This window comes from Myotis daubentonii, chromosome 1, assembly GCF_963259705.1.
Source record: "Myotis daubentonii chromosome 1, mMyoDau2.1, whole genome shotgun sequence".
Taxonomy (NCBI): domain Eukaryota; kingdom Metazoa; phylum Chordata; class Mammalia; order Chiroptera; family Vespertilionidae; genus Myotis; species Myotis daubentonii.
In genome coordinates this window covers 58,365,673-58,385,457 of record NC_081840.1, presented here as the reverse complement: position 1 = coordinate 58,385,457, position 19,785 = coordinate 58,365,673, and the positions used below count along the sequence as shown (strand labels likewise).

General features: G+C 38.4%; 1 protein-coding gene across 8 annotated transcripts in view; it reads right to left on the bottom strand.

The window, feature by feature from the left end:
• Positions 1–631: 631 nt before the first annotated feature.
• Positions 632–19,785, bottom strand: part of TRPM7 (transient receptor potential cation channel subfamily M member 7) — a 119,990-nt gene continuing 100,836 nt past the window's right edge. For 7 of the 8 annotated variants that reach the window (XM_059701512.1, XM_059701529.1, XM_059701539.1 and 4 more), the window contains 10 exons: positions 19,091–19,125; positions 16,610–16,635; positions 13,594–13,644; positions 13,447–13,512; positions 12,642–12,925; positions 12,442–12,524; positions 12,074–12,279; positions 10,471–10,522; positions 10,260–10,366; positions 632–2,168 (listed from right to left, as the gene is read on the bottom strand). In XM_059701512.1, the coding sequence (XP_059557495.1) occupies positions 2,038–2,168; positions 10,260–10,366; positions 10,471–10,522; positions 12,074–12,279; positions 12,442–12,524; positions 12,642–12,925; positions 13,447–13,512; positions 13,594–13,644; positions 16,610–16,635; positions 19,091–19,125 (1,041 nt within the window). In that variant the 3' untranslated portion in view covers positions 632–2,037. The remainder of the gene's footprint in view (positions 2,169–10,259; positions 10,367–10,470; positions 10,523–12,073; positions 12,280–12,441; positions 12,525–12,641; positions 12,926–13,446; positions 13,513–13,593; positions 13,645–16,609; positions 16,636–19,090; positions 19,126–19,785) is intronic. The other variant, XM_059701521.1, reaches the window with a different exon arrangement.

Here is a 19,785-nt window from a genome sequence, read left to right as displayed (position 1 = left end):
GGACAAAAATCGTGCACCTATGGATGAGGACAGTGGGTGGGGAGTGAGGGCGGAGGGTGGGGCGGGAACTGGGAGGAGGGGAGTTATGGGGGGAAAAAAAAAAGGAACAAATGTAATAATCTGAACAATAAAGATTTAATTAAAAAAAAAAAAAACATAAAGTTACTCAACAGATAACCCACATCCCCGTTTTCTGACAAAACATGAACAGATGAAAAACAACACAGTAGCCGAAACCGGTTTGGCTCAGTGGATAGAGCGTCGGCCTGCGGACTGAAGGGTCCCAGGTTCGATTCCGGTCAAGGGCATGTACCTGGGTTGTGGGCATATCCCCAGTGGGAGATGTGCAGGAGGCAGCTGATCGATGTTTCTCTCTCATCGATGTTTCTAACTCTCTATCTCTCTCCCTTCCTCTCTGTAAAAAATCAATAAAATATATTTAAAAACAAAACAAAACAAAACAAAACAAAACAAAACACAGTAGGAAACCAAGATCACTTTAAACACTGTATAGGACAGGGGATCAAAAAGCATAGGTATGCAAACGATTCATTTAAAAAACTGATACTCTGAAAACAAATTAACACTGAAAATAGATACTTTTTCAGAATGATTAAACTCACTAAACATCTGTAAACAAGAATAAATTTATTTAATTTCTTTTAAAGATTTAATGATATACAAAATGTATATAGTTTAATATCTTTAATACATTTTTCTCCCCCCCACCCCCATCAATATTAAACACTTATTTTAAACAGTTTCTCTCTCTTCTTGCCTCGTCTGTATCTATGAGATACACTACTGAATACAAGTAAGATTTACACTGCTCTCTCCCAATAAAAATAAAAATTAGTACCTAGGAAAACAAAACAAAATGAAAAAAAATATCAAAGCATAAAACTTTAGTCAGATGAAAAGCTTTTCTTATTGTTGAGTATTCAACAATATGTGGGCAGTTAAATTATATTTTATTAGCATAAAGTTGCATTGCAATCTCCCGACATGATAATCTAACTCAATTTCTTAAATAAGTACCACAAAAAAATTCATGTTTGGATATTTCTACACAATTTTAAATATATGTAAGAGTTCATGTTTACATTCTGATTTGATATACTGGTCAAGTCAACATAATCTTTGGAGAAATATGTAACTTCCAGGTTGCCACTAGAACTATAAATAGGAAAAAAGTACTCTAACTTTTCTCACAAGGTAACTTCTCTTGAACAATGAGTTAAATTTCTCCTTTGATATATTTAGGTTATACAAGTCTACGTGGCTTTCTTCTACTTACAATAACTTCATAAAACAATGCTTAAAAAACCCCACTTATACTTCTGCACAATTTTGGCTCTATTTTACAAAAAATTGGCTCTATCTTTAATTATGGAACCTAACCCTGATTCATAAAGTCTCTCTTAGAAAATGCTTGGGTTTTTTTTTCTTTTTATTTTTTAACTCAGGCTTCTTATACATCCTTGTGGATCTAGAATTATAACAAAGGCATCACCTTTCCCATGGCCAAAAAGCATCTAGCTGCGAACTAGTGCTCCATCACTGAACACCCTAAAACACACTGAGGAAGATATCTGAGTGCCATTTAACCCAAAGGCTGGGGGATTGCTTTATGCACTAGCTGAATGGCAGTAACGCAGCAGCAAGTGACATCTGCACTGACACCTAACTTTGGTTAAGGTATTGCACCACGTGAGAGAGAGATCACCTTCATCAGAACAAAGTCAAATAAAGTCCTCTGCTAAAAAGAGACTTTTATGAAGTTACAAATACTAATTTTCTTTTACCTTTAAATTTTAACAGCTGCTAGCTAGCTGTATCCTATAGGGAGTTCCTGACAGACTAGTTTAATTGCTGAAAAAACAGAAAACAAAAACAAAAAAGATTTGACCTTTTAACTGTTCCAGAACTAGTATATTCAATTTGCACACACTTTTCTGTATTACCAAACTACTTCATCCTGAATGAAAAGTGACACAGTAACATTGTTGTGAGGTGTAGGCAAAACCAATGATTCAGTTATAACATTAGACGAATAGAATGAGTTGATTCTGATTCTTTGGTGGAATTTCCAGGCTGAAGAGTAGAATCTGAAGGCTCATCCTGAGGAAATATAATTTTATCAGGTGTATAGTCATTCCTCTTCAGGTCTATAGTCACCACCCCAACAAAAAAAAGGGAGAAAAAAGTCAGTATTTCTAAGAAATGGAAAATTAAGAACATTTCTATATCAACTTTCACCTAAATATGCCAGATTTATTTTCTACCACATTGTTATAAATTCAAAAGTTACAAAACATATAAACATAAAAATGAAATCATTCATTCATCAAAAAATTACTATGCTGTGACCATGAGTCAATAACTCGTCTAAGTATGGAAACATAACAATGAACAAAGCAGAGCAGGTCCCTGTTCCCATGGAGTTTATTTTCTAGTGGAAAAAAAAAAAAAAAAGAAAAATGACAGAACTATAAGTAGTAACAAGTGCTTAAAGAAAACAGTGTGATGAGGGCCGGATTAGAGATGGCATAAGGCGATTCCTTAGGGTGGAACAGAAAAGCCATAGGAGGCAACATCTGAGTAAAGGCCTAAATACTGAGAAGTGACTATCAAAGCTTCAGGAGGAGTGTTCTAGGCAGAGGGAGGCTAACTGCAGACGGTAAGGAAAGGAACTTGGTGTGTTCAAAGAATGGCAAGAAAACAGCATGGCTTGCATGTAGTGAATGAGGGGAAAACCAGTGCAAAATGAGGTCAAGCAGCAGTTAATGGACAAGGGCTATAAAACCACTAGAGGCCCGGTGCACGAAACTCTTGCAAGGGGCTCAGCCCTCGCAGCCACAGCGGCTTGCCTCGGCCCTCGAAGCCCCAGCTTCGTACAGAAGGTCATTCGGCTGTCTGGTCTAATTAGCATATTACACTTTTATTATTATAGATAGTCTGTGGACCAAATGTGGCTGGCTATTTTTGGCAAATAGTTTTATTTACCAAATAATGAAGCCAGGATAATTTGTTTGGAGTGTCTATGGCTATTTCTGCACTACAATGGTAGAGCTAGGTAGCTGTGACCTGGGCCATATGGCTCACAAAGCCTAAAATATTTGCTACTTCGCCTTTTACAGAAAAGTTTCCTGACCCCAGACTTATGGGATGCAAGCTATGGTAGAAAGTACAGATTACAATGAAGATCCACTGGAAGATATTAAAAAATTAAGCAGTGTTAAGGGAGAAACATAATCATATTTGTTTTAAATGACTATTCTGTCCTGTTAAGTCTTGTTAGAGGCAATTGGCAAGAATCCAGGAAACAAATGGTGGCAACTGAAGATGAAGAAAAGTCAATTAATTTCAATGGAGAGTTCAGAATTACAGTAGACAGACTATGTCAGATTGTCTAAGAAAGCTGAGAGAAAAAAGAAATTGGCTAGCTTTTAGGTTCTGAACAACTGGGTAACCATTAATTAAATGGAGAAGCAGAGTTTTGTGAGCAAGGGTGGGAAATAAAAGTTGAAAGTTCTAGAATGAACATGTTACTTATAAAGATGCTTTAGGGTATCCAAGTAGAAATGTAGGAAACAATATAGAAATAGGAACTCAAGAGAGAAGTTAAGGCTTCAGTTAAATGTGGTCTATCAGTATGTAGACTGCATTTATAGCTATGGGATAGAATGAAATCACTTAGGGAGTTATAGACATACTAGAGGCCCAGTGCACAACTCTTGTGCTTTGGGGTGGGGGGATGGGGGGGGGTCCATCAGCTCACAGTCTGGGAGCCCTTGAGGGATGACTGATAGCTTAGGCCTGCACCCTGTGGGGAGTGGGCCAAAGCCACAGTTGGACATCCTTAGCGCTGCCTCAGAGGCAGGCCATTGCGCTTGCCAGTCGTCAGCCCAGTTTGTGGCTGAGCAGCGCTCCCCCTGTGGGAGCGCACTGACCACCAGGGGACAGCTCCTGTGTTGAGTGTCTGCCCCCTGGTGGTCAGTAAATGTCATAGTGACCCGTCGTTCTGCTGGCCATTCTGCTGTTCTGCAGCTCGGTCGATCTGCATATTACCCTTTTATTATATAGGATAATACAATGGTTGAAGAAATGGAAAACTGAATGTAGTAATAATCAAATTTATAATTTAAACTAATCACAGTCATGCATATACCTTTATACTTTCATCTCCATACTGGAGGCCCAGTGCACAAAACTCATGCATGGCTGGGTGGGGGTGGTCCCCTCAGCCCAGCCTGCACCTTCTCCAATCCAGGACCCCTCGGGGGATCCAACTGCCTTTAGGATCAGGCCTAAACCGCAGTCAAACATCCCTCTCACAATCCAGGACCACTGGTTCCTAACTGCTCACCTGCCTGCCTGCCTGATTGCCCCTAACTGCCCCCCTGCTGGCCAGATCACCCCCAACTGCCTCCCCTGCCGGCCTAGTTGCCTCCAGCTATCCCTGCCTCGCCAGCCTAGTCACCCCTAACTGCCCCTCTGCCGGCCTGGTCACCCCCAATTGCTCCCCCACCAGCCTGGTTGCCCCCAATTCCTGTGGGCCTGGTCGCCCCATGCAGCCTGCTACTCAGTTGTTTGGTCATCCCTCACTAACGCCCCTGCCGCCCTGGTCGCCCCACGCAGCCTGCTGTTCAGTCGTTTGGTTGTCCCTCACTAACCCCCTGCCAGCCTAGTCGCCCCATGCAGCCTGTTTGGTTGTCCGTTTGGTTGTGATGGTCACTTAGGCTTTTATTATTTATAGACAAAATAGAACTGACCTTTAGAATATGAGCTGTTCCTTTTGAGTAACAGCTTATATTTAATTATCCAAGTATGTATTTGCTAGTGCATGAATACTTTTTGATAAATTTTGCAATCAAACCTATGCCAGTATGGACTTAGGGAATGAAAACATATGTGTAGCTGTACTGTACACAAAATACAATTATAATTCAAGCCCTGATAATGCTGTTAACTAATCATGTAACCAGGGGCAAATCAGAGTCTCAAGTTCTGGGGGACAGTATCAAAAGTTCTAATATTCTTATTATGGGAGTCTGAAAAAAAATGAACAGACTGATGAACAACAAATATTTGCAGAACTAACAGCTAAAAACTCCCCCAATTTAATAAGGATCATAAATATGCAAATTCAAGAAGCTAAATAAACCTAAAGCAGAATAAGCTCATAGGAAGCTAAAACTAGATGAATCAGAATCAAACTGTTGAAAACCAGACAAAAAAATAATCTTGAAAGGAGCTATAAGAACAATTCAAATGACTGTGAAGTTATCATCAGATGTAATAGAGGCCAGAAGGCAGCAGAATATTTTTTAAGTGCTTAAAAAGAAAGCAATCTCAACCTAAAATTCTACATCCAGTGAAAATATCCTACAGGAATGAAGGCAAAAATACACACATTCTTAGATAAAGAAAATGAAAGCGATCAGTAAAAAATTAAATGTAAAGATAAAATATAGAATACTAAAACAGAGAGGCATACCCCTCCTCCCAAAAACACAAACCAGATATCAATCAGAAAAAAAATCCACACAAAACAGGTCTAAAACTAACCACATCAACAATTACATTAAATATAAAGGTTCTAAAACATCAATGAAAAGATGGAAATTATCAGATTTCAAAAGACAAATTAAACATAGGACCCAACTATATGCTATTTACAAGAAACTCACTTTAAATATAATCAATATGTATAGGTAAAAAATGGGGAAAAAGACATCTGATAAAACCACTAATCAAGTTAGCTAGAGCCCTGGCCAGTATGTTCAGTGGTTAGAGCGTTGGCCCATGCACTGACAGGTTGAGCATTTGATTCCCAGTCAGGGGCACATGCCTCAGTTGCAGGTTCAATCCCAGGCTCCAGTTGGGGGTGTGTGTGGGAGGCAACCAATAGATGTATCTCTCTCACACCTCTCTCTCTACTTCTCTACTTCTCTCCTTCCCTCCATCCTCCTCCCTTCAACTCTCTCTAAAAAATGAATAGGGAAAATATCCTCGGGTGAGGATTAACAAAGAAAAAAAAAAGAGAATATTATGTTAATATCAGACACAGTAAGCTTAAGAACAAAAGAATTACCATGACATTACATAATGATAAAAACAATCAATTCACTAAGAAGACTAAGAACTGTAAATGTATATGCACCTAAGAACAAAGCTTCAAAACATATGAAGGAAAAACTAATAGAAGTGAATGGCAAAACAGATTAATCCAAATTTATACTTAGAAATGAGGTCTCTAAGTAATCAGAACTGGTCAGAAAATCAGTAAGAATATTAAAACCTAACACTATCAAAAAACTTTCCTTAATAAACAATAAAATTTTTTTAAGTTTATTGATATGTGTGTGTGAGAGATTTGTTGTTCCACTTATTTATGCATTCATTGGTTGATTCTTATATGTGTCGTGACCAGATATCTCTGGCATATGGGGATGATGCTCTAAACAACTAAGCTACCTGACCAGGGCTCCTTAATTAGCATGTACAGATACACTACCCAACAACAGAATATTCTCTTCAAGTGGATATGCAATGTTCACCAGACAGGCTATATATGGTAAAGGTTTTTTTAAAAAATTGAAATCATTTAAAGTATGTTCTCTCATCATAATGAAATTAAATAAGAAATCAACAACAGAAAGATAACCAGAAATTTACAAATATTTGAGAACTAAAAAAAAAATAAAAAATACCACTTTTAAGTAATCCATAGGTCAAAGAAGAAGTCTCAGGAGAAATATAAAAACATTTTAAAGAAACTAAAACATACCAAAATTTATGGGATGTAGCTAACACAATGCTTAGAGGGATATCTGTAGCACTAATTGCTTTGTTAGAAAGGAAGGTCTCACCCAGCTGCTCAGTGGTTGAGCATCAACCTACAAACCAGGAGGTCGCTGGTTTGATTCTCAGGGCACATGCCTGGGTTTCAGGCTCAATCCACAGTTGGGGGTGTGAAGGAGACAGCTGATCAATGATTCTCTCTCATCATTGATGTTTCCATCTCTCTCTCCCTCTCCCTTCTTCTCTGAAATCAATAAAAATATATTTAAAAAAAAGAAAAAGAGATCTCAAACCAATAATCCAAGCCAATTCCAATCTAAATCAATAATAAACCTTAACAAACTAGAGAAAAACAAAGTAAACACAGAGAAAACAGAAAGATGGAAATAATAAAGAGAATAAATCAATGAAAGAAAACATTAAATAGAGTAAAACAATGAAAACAAAAGCTGGTGCTTTGAAATATCAATAAAATTGAAACACCTTAGGCCGACTGACCAAGAAACCAAAAGCATTACCATAATGACAGACATCCTATATAATAAAAGCCTAATATGCTAAGTGTCTGGTCTGTTCAACCAATCAAAGCGTAATATGCTAATGATATGCTAAGGCCGCTCAATCGCTAGCTAGGACATGCACTGACCACCAGGGGGAAGACAGTCGACTGGTTGACCAGTTGCTATGATGTGCACTGACCATCAGGGGGAAGATGTTCCGACCGGTAGGTTAGCTTGCTGCTAGGGTCTGGCTGATTGGGATGAGCAAGACGAACCAGACACCCTGGATCCCTCCTGTGGTCCCTCCCAGGCCCCAATCGTGCACTGATGGGGTCCCTCGGCCTAGCCTGAGCTCTCTCACAATCCAGGACCCCTCGGAGGATGTCGGAGAGCCAGTTTCAGCCCGATCCCGCAGACCAGGCCGAGGGACCCCACTGGTGCACGAATTCATGCACTGGGCCTCTAGTTAAAAAAATACGATAATATAAACAACTCTATGGCCATAAATCTGCCAACTTAAATTAAGTGAACCAATTCCTTGAAAGATACAAACTACTAAAATTCACTCAAAAAGAAACTGATTGCCCCAACAGTCATACATTTATATATAAAAAAAAATTAGTTGAAAACCATCTGACAAAGAAAACTTCAGACTTAGATGATTTCACTAGACAATTCTACCAAACATTTAAAGTAAGGATGATATCAATTCCATACAATCTGTCCCCCAAAAGAGAAGAGGTGTGACACTTCCTACTTATTTTTAAGGTTAGTATTATCTTGATACCAAAACAAGACAAAGTATAAGAAAAAAAATAAAAGGCCATAGATCAATATTCTTTATGAATACAGAAATAAAAATTTTCAAGAAAATATTAGCAAACTGAATCCAGAAACACATAAAAAAGATGATTTATCATGATCAAGTGGAGTGTGCCCTGATAATGCAAGACTGGTTCAACATTTCAAAAATCAATCCATGTAATACTAACCAATTAAAGAAAAACCAAATGGTCACATAAATAGATGCAGAAAAAACATCTGACAAAATTCAATATCCATTCAGGATAAGCATTTTCAAGAAACAAGTACAGTAGGTCCTTGGGTTACGTCGGAGATCCGTTCCTACGGCGTGACGTAACGCAATTTTCACCGTAAGACAGAACCCACCTACATCACTCACATGGAGCACATACACAGCAGTAATGAAGTGAAACAGTAAAAAAAAATTTGTAAGAAAGATAATTCCTGACCTTTACTGCGGTAAATAAATAATAAAAAACATAAAGCACAGATGTACATACGTCAAAATGACAGAACTTTATTTTTTTTAAATAAATAAATGGCAGATGGCGATGTAACCACGAAACGACGTACGTCGAGTCTGATGTAACCCAAGGACTGTCTGTAGTAGTAGAATATGTCCTTAACCCAATAAAGCGCATCTACAAAATCCTTACAGGTAACATCACCTTAATGGTAAAAGGCTGAATGCTTTCCCCTTAGGTTATGAAAAAAAGCAAGGTGTCTACTCACATTATTCCTATTTAAATCAAGTAAAAGGCATACTGGTTGGAAAGGAGGTAATAAAACTGTATCTACTGCCCAGCTGGTATGACTCGGCAGTTGAGTATCAACCCATGAACCAGAGTTCACTGGTCGATTCTGGGGCAGGGCACATGCCCTAGTTGGGGGCTCAATCCCCAGTAGGGGGCGTACCAAAGGCAGCCAATCCATCCTTGTTTCTATCTCTCCATCCCTCTCCCTTCCCCTCTCTCTTAAAAAATAGATAGATAGATAGATAGATAGATAGATAGATAGATAAATAAATAAAAACATATATTTTTAAAAAATACAACCCCCCCCCCCCAAAAAAAAACTATTTAGTGTCTACACAGGAAATTCAAAAAATTTACAAACAAACAAAAACCTCCTAAAAATTTAGAACTAAGCAAGTTTAGCAAGGTTACAGGATTGCAAGATATAAGGTCAGTATACCAAAAAAAAAAAAAGGCCTCTACAAATAGGTATTTTCTGCCCTAGCTGGTTTGGCTCAGTGGATAGAGCGTCGACCTGTGTACTAAAAAGTCCCAGGTTTGATTCCGGTCAAGGGCACATGCCCAGGTTGTGTGCTCGATCCTAAATAGGGGGTGTGCAGGAGGCAGCTGATCAATGATTCCTCTCATCATTAATGTTTCTGTTTCTCTCTCCCTCTCCCTTCCTCTCTGAAATCAACAAAAAAGATATTATAATATAGGTATTTTCTTGAACCATGCAGTCTGGCTCCTAAGTCCAAGCTCTCAACAACTACATTATTACTTATAATGGGAGGGACTTTTAAAAATGCAGCATAAGGGTGAATCCCAGGAATCCATAATTTTTAAAAAATTCCACAAGAAATTCTGATGCACACCAAAAGGTTAGAACCACTCGTTTATACTATAACTTACAATTCAATAATAGCTTGCAATTCTTCAAATACAAAGATTTAGCTCCTATTCCTGCTACATGAAATACTCTTTTCCCAACTCTTCGACAGGCTAACATGAAAGTCTATTCCTTCTTCAGTTTTAGACAAAACTGTCAGTTCCCTTGGTAGCATTCCCTGACCTCTAGGTTTGTATTAGGTAATCTGCTTACCTGCTGCATTTTTTTCTGCCTGTAACTCTGTTAATCTTGTCAGTTTTCAAGATCTGACTAAACTCCAACGAGGGCAGGGACCATGCTTGTCTAGTTCCCTATTGTATTATCAACATCTAGCACAATTCCTGGCATCTAGCACACACATAATAAGTATATATTAAATGAATAAACTTTGTGTTTTTATAAAGAAAGAAACCATCGATTAATGTATAGTCAACAACATATATTTGTGCCTCTGGCCTTATAAAGTACTGCAATAACAAATTTTACTAACAATTTATACATTACACTGATTAAGAAAATGTTTACCTGGAAGTTTAAGCTTTCTACAGCAAGAATTACAGTGATGTTTGGCTCTAAAGTTTTTTATTGCATCTTCTCCTAGATTTGCTGGGCCAAAAACCATATCACCGGATCTATGGCATTGGTAGTTTAAATAAAAAAAGGTTAGTTTATACAAGTAGAAATGTAGAACTTGAAAATATGAAATTGTCTTAATAAACTTATTAAAATTTATTACCTCTTTTCTTCTGCTTTTATCACAGATGGGTCAGTCAAATTTTCACCCACGCCTTTATATGTATATGTAAAAAAGTTAATTTATATAAGTATTGACATTTGGATAATAAAAATAGTCATGAGAGATTTTATAGCAGCATCATTTACATAATGTTAAATTATTCAAAAGAGTGTTTTTCTCTCTTGATATTTCATAGCTTGTCTTATGACTTCAACATTGCACCCAGAACACAACTCCTGCAATTGTGACTCAGAGTTAAGTGTCAGAGCCGGTAGGTGTGCTCCTGATGACACCAGCTTCTGATGCAACACGGCCAAGGTTGCAAACAAATATCTGCTTATACAAAAGGTCTACACGATCTGCCACTGTTGCACTTCATTTAGCAAAGAAAAACTAGGATCATAGAGGCATAATCGATAGGCCATTTAAAAAAACTGTAAACCTACTTTTGCCCCACCCTGTATGACTATATCTTCCTAAAAAAGATTCAGATAACATAAAGAATAAGATTGTGATGCAGCCTGGGTGGCTCAGTGGTTGAGCATTGGTCAACCAGGAGATAACAGTTGGATTCTCAGTCAGGGCACATGCCTGGGATGGGGGTGGGATCCCCAGTAGGGGGCATGTAGGAGGCAGCCGATCAATGATTCTCTCTCATCATTGATGTTTCTATCTCTCTTTCCCTTTCCCTTCCTCTCTGAAATCAATATATATAAAACATAGCTATAATGTAAAACTATCATTCAGGCAGAGCTGGAAACTTGTTTAGTTCTACTTTCCTTTGACCCTGCCATGAAGCTGCACTTGACATTACATTGAGCAAACCTGCCCTCTCCAAGCCACGTTTTGTTTGTTTGTTTGTTTTTTAACATGCTGCTCCACTGATCAAGTGCTGGAATATATTCCCTGCCATTTGAATCTGGGCTGGATCTAAGAGTTTCTGCTTTCTCTCTGGAAGAAACCAGCTGCCATGAAAGAAGCCTAGCTACCTGAAACTCTGCTGCTATGGGAAAGCAAAATGAGCTATCACTTGCTGGAGAACTGACATATTCAGCTATCACTGAACAGAGACCTCAGACATCTGACTCCAGTCAGGCTGGGCAAGCTAGTATCCAGTCATTCAAACCCTCCAAGGGAACAGCAGACATAAGCAATCCCCACTATGCCCCATCCAAATTCCCCAACCAAAGAACTATAAGCAAATAAAATGATTGTTTTAAGCCACCTAAGATTTAGGTACTTTAGTTCACAGTAAGAGATAAAACATAACATCAGGAACAACAGAGATACTGTTAGTGTTTTAAAGAAACAGTCTTCATACTTTTAAAAGAATAAGGCTACACATGTAAGAGCAGAATAGGGTATTTTTGCTTATCAAAATATCTGTATTACCTAAATAACAATTAAGATAGGCATATTCCACGATTCAGGGCTCTGATGGCTATACGCTATGGCTGTTATTGACTTGCTTATAAAACAGATTCTACTGACCTAAGATTTTATCTACCTATAAATTAGCAGATTTCTGTACATTATTCATAACACAGGAATAGTTGAGAACCTACTGCACAATTTCACTTCAGTAATATTTCAATCGATTTACCTTGTAAATCAAGTACCAGCAATTCCCCTCTTGTATATTCATAAGTCCAGTGGCTAAAGGCTAACATGATCTCTTCCAGTGTATTAGTTGGAATAATCTCATCACCGTTATTATTATTGTATTTTCTAAATTCTCCAGTCATACATTCTTCCACAGCAAACCACTGTCCTGCTGAATGGCAATACAGCAGGAAAACTTCAAGGAACCTTATGAAAAATAGTTACAGATATTACTAGCAGTTTTGTTAAAAAAGTTCTAATTGATCTTTAAAATAAACAAATAATTACAGATTCAACATCAATAATAAGGTGAAAAGAGAATGCTATCCACATAACATTTATATATCCCAGAAAAATTTAAAGACTTACCTCGGAGAATATGGTATGGATTTGGGCTTCATTTGGTTGAAGGCAAATGTGAGCTTTTGTGCTGCTCTCTGTTGCTGAATTTCCTACAGAACAGAAAAAACAAGCCCTTGTTCAACATTACCACTAAGATTTTATTTGGTTTATTATACTTCAGAAGTGAAAACATAATGCTCCACCATTATGCATTCAACAGCACTTACTCTGAGACAGAGATGTAGAACCGTATCCTCTTTGTAAATACTTGACCATGTGTTAACCACCTCAGGAAGAAAAGATTTGATAATATAAAGATGCCCTGATTTGAGGATATCATGTTCTGACCAGGTACATTGTACTTTGACAGCTCTCCGTAAACCTCCTCCCATCTCTTCTTTACTTAAAAACTCTATTTTGGCACAGAGGCCTAACTGTGACCAAGAAGACATGCTGTTATTCAATATGCTGGGCGAACTCTCTTCCAAGCGATACACTGTGACGGGCTCACCTGCAACATGAATGAATACATTTTGAGGTCAAATTATGACACTTTAAAAATGACAATGTAGAATAAAAACTGAAAGGTATCTGGTTAAGATAAAGTAAGGAATAAAAGAATGAGTTAAGTTGTAGTTTTATAAAGGGCAACAAACTTTTAGAAAGCGACCAGACTAGTATACACTTCTAAATTAAACTGTTAGACAAGAGGTTAGAAGTCTCTGTTCCACAAACCCCGTGATGTCAATTTATCTATGCTTTCATTACTAGACAATGAATTAAGAATTTATCTGAATTAGAGTTCACCACTGCTTCTGGATATACAAAAAACAGAAATTCAATACTTTTGATACTTCCTTTTTCTATAAACATACCTGACTCTTGTAGTAGTCACGCTAATTAATTTCTATGAAATCAAACACTTCTTGATGTTATTCGTCTATTAACACCCATGTTCTATGTTGTAACTAAAAATCATATATTAATAGAGGACTAATTTTCCCCCTTTCTTTCTTTACTTTTTGGATTTACCTCTTGGAGGCACAGGTGTAAAGGGAATGCTCTGGGATAATCTCATCAAGTTATTTCTTTCCACAGCTGTATAAAAATGAGAGAGAAAAAAAATGAAATCCCTAAAAGCTAAAAACATTATTAAATGTTGTTTTTAATGTTACTGACCTGAGTAATAGTAATTTGTATCCATAACTGCCTTAAATGGAGAAGCAAGACCTACAATATCAAACAAATGAGACCCTTTTAAAGGTACTAATGCAGCATAAATTTTTGCTCAGACAGATATTCTCATACAATCATCCTAAGTTTCCTTTATGTAAACTCTCTCTTCACAAAAACATAAAAAACAACGAAACATGTCCATCATGTGCCATATTACCCCATTGCACTATGTCAAGGTTCATGGTAAGTGCACTCAGACACCGGGAAGAGAAAAAGCACATGCTTTACACTCTGCTGTCCTAAGTGCATGCCTCTACCCCATGCTCAAAAAGAGAAATATCTTTTAGTTTTGGACCTTTGGGGGCTGGGGCCTGTGGCCATGAAACTATTTTAGTGTGATGACCATGAAAAGATGAATTTCTGTATTGTGAAACATATGAAAAAAGCCCCTCCATCTCTAAATTTAGTTGAGGACTTTACTTTTTAATTGTAGTGAGAAAGATGGAAAATAAGTGGAATATGCTGTGTGTTAAGCTTCTAGAATATAAATGAAAAAATATCCAATTGTCTTGCAGGAGGTTAGTCAAAAGTTTTAATGCTGTGTGATAAGCATATAGTATCTATACTAGGGGCCCAGTGCACAAATTCATGTACCTTGAAAGGAACTGTGGGCTGTGAGGCTGCAGTGGGCACAGGGGAGGGTCTCGGCCCCTCCTCCACGCCCTCACCCGGCCCCTCCCACTGCGGCCTCCAGGTCCCCTGTCTGCCAGCAGCCCCGCTTGCAGCTGTTGATGGCGCAGAGCGATTGTGGCAGGCACCAGCAGCAGGTGCAAGCAGGACCAGTGCTGGCAGCAGGTGCCAGCAGTGGCTGCTTCCCTGATCGCCCCTTGGGGGCAGGAGGGGTGGAGAAGCCCTCAGGGGCAATCAGGGCCAGCAGCAGCTGCTCATATCCATTAACGATGCAGAGCGATCAGGACCAGCGCCAGGCACGGGCAGTGGGTGCGAGCAGTGGTTCCGGCGCCGGCTGCAAGCAGGGCCAGCACTGGCAGCAGGTGCAAGCACCAGGCGGGACTGCGGCGTGTGGGAGCCAAGAATTTTCAATAACCACCAGAGGCTCACCCCAATGATAGCGATTGGCACCCCGCCTTGGTCTGGCACCCCTGCTCCCCTGCTCCACCATCCCACTGCTGCCAACATCTGCCATGCTCTGCGCTGTGCCGCCTGCTACGGACACCCACCATGTTCCATGCACACCTCCTGGTGGTCAGTGCACATCATAGCGACCGGTTGTTCAGTTGTTCTGCTGTTCGGTCTATTTGCATATTAGCTTTCTATTATATAGGATATGTAAAAGGCCAGCAACCGGAACGGCAGAACAACCAAGACAACCGGTGGCTATGACGGGCACTGCAGCAGCCAAGCACTGAGGCAGCCAATTGGCCTGATCTGGGCCCCAAGGCTCCTAACACCCTGATCAGGGGCGGGGCCAGCTGGCCAACCATCTACACCTCCTCCCCCTGCCCCACCACCGGCCTGGCCCAATGGGCCCCCATCAGGTCGGGTCAGTCCGACTCCACCCATGCATGAATTAGTGCACCAGGCCTCTAGTATATACGTAACTATACACACACAAAATAGGACTATAGAGGAGGGGGTATCAAACACCTCCTAGTTTAAGAATTTCAGGGCTGATATAAGAATGATCTATAGGGTTTTTTCAACATACACCTACCCAGAGCTCACTCCTAATTATTCTAATTCTGTAGGTATGTATCATCATACAAATGATTCCCTACATATAGTATTGGTTACATACAGTATTCGGATATGTAACCAAGATTGCAAATTAATGAGCAAGATGATAGGCATAGCTATGGGAGGTAAAGCTACAAAAGCAAGGAAAAAATTGTTAAGAGCCAAATATACTGTACTAAGAAAGGACACTGGGCTTTGTACAATGACAGTGAGGAAAATGTAAAGCAGAGGAGTGAAAAGATCAGATCTTTCAGAAGAATCATTTTGGTGACAGAATAGAAGATAGACTAGAAGGGAGGACAAACTGGCACAACCACTTCGGAAACCTATTTGACAGTAACTGCTAAATGTGAACATACTCATACCCTACTACCAGCAATTCTATACCAGGTATATTTCTCAAACAATATAAACAAGAATGCTCCTAACAACACTATTCATAATAGCCACATACTGGAAGCTACTGAAATGCCCATCAAATAATAGTATGGATAAGTAAATTCAGTATTTTCACACAAGGAAATTGTGTATAGTAGTGAGAATGCATAAATACCACTACACACAAGAGTACATATTGTATGATTCAATTTATATACTACACACACACACACACACACACACACACACACACACACTCTCTAACACTCATACAAACCCATCTATTGTGTTATTGGGGACAGAGGTTCTAACAAGAGGACACAAGAAGCTGGAATGTTGGCAATACTCTGTTTCAGGATCTGGGGGCTGATTACATGGATTAGTGAGAATTCACTGACATGGAGGCTTATCTGCACTCTTCTGTATACATATTATACACTTCAATAAAAGGTTTACTGGTAAAAGTGATGAAGTTCTAAACTGAAAAGAGGATGTATAGTGGAAGATAAATTCTAGACATAATTTAGGAGGTAACTACAACAGGACTTTGTGAGTGCATGGTCAAGGGATCAAGAATAACTCCCACTCAGGTTTTAACTACCTAACTGAAACAGCATCATTCACTAACACGGAATAAAAGGAAAAGAGCAGGCTCAGCTGCAGGGAAGCAGGGGGTGGGTAGCAATAGAGAGGTCATCATTCACACGGTGACTTCATGTGTTTGTGAAACATCTATATTGAAGAAAAACTAGCTGCGGGAAGAACTTTGTATTGCATTGGCTTTTTAAAACACAAAATCTAAAATTTTAGGATAATGTAGTACTTGCTATAATAAATCATATATGATCCTCACTTTTTTCATAATAAATCTACCACATGAACTCACCATTTAATGTTCCTTCTTCAGATGGTCTAAAGAAATACCAAAAAATATATTGTAAGTTATGTCATAACTTTAGTTTTAGCTACCCATAATTATTTACTTCATGAAATTATGATTTAATACGTTACTAAGGAATTCTGAGGCTGAGATTCACTTTTTTAAATTTTAATATGTTTTTATTGACTTTTTAGAGAGAGGAAGGGAAAGGGATAGACAGAAACATTGATAAGAGAGAAACATCATCTATCGGGCTGCTTCCTGCATGCTCCCTACTGAGGATCAAGCCCAAAACCTGGGCATGTGCTCCAACTAGGAATCGAACCTATGACCTCTTAGTTTTTGGGTTGATGCTCAACCACTGAGCCACACTGGCTGAGCCAGATTCACTTTTGTTTAAATATTTGCCCTTTCCCTTAAGCCAATGCTAAATGCATACATGAATATGTAGATATCCGTATGTATATACTTTATCAACCTGGACCTCCAATTTATGCCTATATAAATGTTATTAGTAATCTGGTGTCAAACTGATAGTTCAATACTAATGATGCAATATTCCATGACATCTCTATGTGTGGAGACTCAATATAACAATGCCTTAAAATGACTGTAGGATTTTAAAAATAGTTCAATAGAATTGACGGGCAAAGAACTGAGAGGAAAGTAAATAGGTGTCATTTTGCAAAACTCAATGTTGAACAAAATTTTTTCAATACTGAATGTATTATTCATATCAATGTATGGAGGTACTAAGTGTGAAGGTTCTATTAATTCCATGATTTCAGTGCAAATTAGAGAAACAGGTGTAAAGGAGAGTGAAATGGAAAAAGAAAAATGGGTTAGAGGCTTAGCTGTCCCATTATACAGCTCTGTGCCTTGCTAAGGACTGAAAGAACTAGACTAGAAAGGACCTCCGGAATAGAGGACCTTTGCAGTCTCTTTCTAGTTGTTACATTCTATCTGATCCTGATGTTTCCTGTTGATTTGTAATAACATAAACATTCTTTGCTGCCGATAAGCCACACTCTTCTCAGCATCCAAAGAATGCTGACCAGCTCCACCTTTCTGGGTACTTCTAAGGGTCAACATCTTTAAGACAATGTTCTCTTGTTAGCTAAATTAAAGCAATTCTGCCCTAGCCAGTGTGGCTCAGTTGGTTGGAGCATCGTCCCATTTATTAAACGGCTTTGGTTCAGCTCCTAGTTAGGGCACATACGGAAGGCAAACTATCAATGTTCTTTTTCACATCTATGTTTCTCTCTCCCCTGCCCCTCCCCCCTTTGTAAAGTCAATAAGCATACCTTCAGGTGAGGATTAAAAATAAAAAATAAATCAACTTTACCTATTCTGTATTTTACTTTCTATGGTTTTGGCTATAAAAGATAGTATTCTCTGAGGAGGTCTGATATAGACAGGTTTTCCAAATGCCATTCAGGGCCAAGGTACCCAAAGAATTTCAACAACTGCATATTCATGAGGCATCTGGTTTATTTCCTTCTGAATATATTTACATCTATTTCTTTTTTTTAAAAAATATATTTTATTGATTTTTTACAGAGAGGAAGGGTTAGGGATAGAGAGTTAGAAACATCGATGAGAAAGAAACATCGATCAGCTGCCTTCTGCACTCCCCACTGGGTATGTGCCCGCAACCAAGGCACATGCCCCTGACTGGAATCGAACCCGGGACCCTTGAGTCTGCAGGCCGACACTCTATCCACTGAGCCAAACCGGTTTGGGCTACATCTATTTCTGATGCACAAAAGGAAATGGGGAAAACACTGTGGAATAATCTCCATCAAATTGGCTTCCCTTCTCAAGTAGTCCATATCAGAGTGTAACCCTACCATACTTCTAGTATCAAACGGATGTCAAAGGCTTTTTTTAAAAGTTCTTTGGAATCCTAACATACTAATTCCCAAGCTGGAAACACAGAGATTCTCTTTTATTCTTTATCTTTAATCTATACTAAAAATTTTTACTTTCTGGGGATGATTATAGTTCAGATTGCTGTTTGCTTCCAGCTTTCTAGTGGGCCCCCCTGCAGGGAGGCTCTGTGTATTACTGCTCTAATTACCAAAGTGCTTTCCAAAACTGGTGTAAGGTTTGTTGCTTAGAATGAAGGGCAAAGTAATTATGCAAATGCAAAACTAAAGTGTAAAACTAGGTCTTTGAACAAATTTATTCAAGATAAAGTTGAAAACAAAACTAAATAATAAAATCATAATTGTATATTTATAAGGATGATTTTAGTAGTTGTAATTATAATCTGACTATAATTACAGTATAACTAGATACAATTACAAATTTAAATTAATACATTTAACTCATAATACACGAGGTTCCCCAATCTCTTCTATGTTAAGACAGGAGATGCTAAAATAATTATTACCTGTTGATAAAGGAGTGTTACAGGGATGATACAAAGAGAGAGAAAAAAAAGACTATGATACTTGACAGGCTAATAAGAAAAGGCTTACTTACATTTCTCTGTCTGATGGTCTATCTTGTAACCAATCCTTTAGTCAAAAACAAACAAAAAAAAAGTTAAAGAAAAATATCTCTAGATTAATCAGAAATGCTTAGCACTGGTTTGTTTCCTATAGTATGTTTTAAGAATGAAGGGCTAAAAATAATAAATAATGCCATTCCACATATAGCCTAGATTTTGATAGCTAGTTTATTTTCTTTAAATATGCACCTGTTTCTATGACTTCAAAGGTAAGATGTGCCCCTTGCCAAAGGAAAAACACATCAAAGCGTTAAGAGAAAAATTAGCCTGACTTGTGTGGCTCAGTGGTTGAGTGTCAACCTATGAACCAGGTCACCTTCAATTCCCAATCAGCACATGTCCAGGTTATAGGGCTAGATCCCCCCTGGGGACGTGCAGGAGGCAGCCAATCAATGATTCTCCCTCTCCCTTCCTCTCTCTGAAATCAATAGTTTTTTTAAAAAAGAGAAAAATTAAAATACTGCAAATTGTTAACAAAGAAATCACTAGTAATGTTTAGGCACTTTTCATTGAAGTCTTTTTCTGTGTCTATGTGTGCATGTGGTTTTCATTCTGTAGTTTTATAATGATATTTATAGCTGTGGATTTATTTTTACTTCCCCAGTTTGGGCTACACTTCCTGAATTCAAATCCTCATATATTTCAGCATTTTGCAAAATTCTAAGCC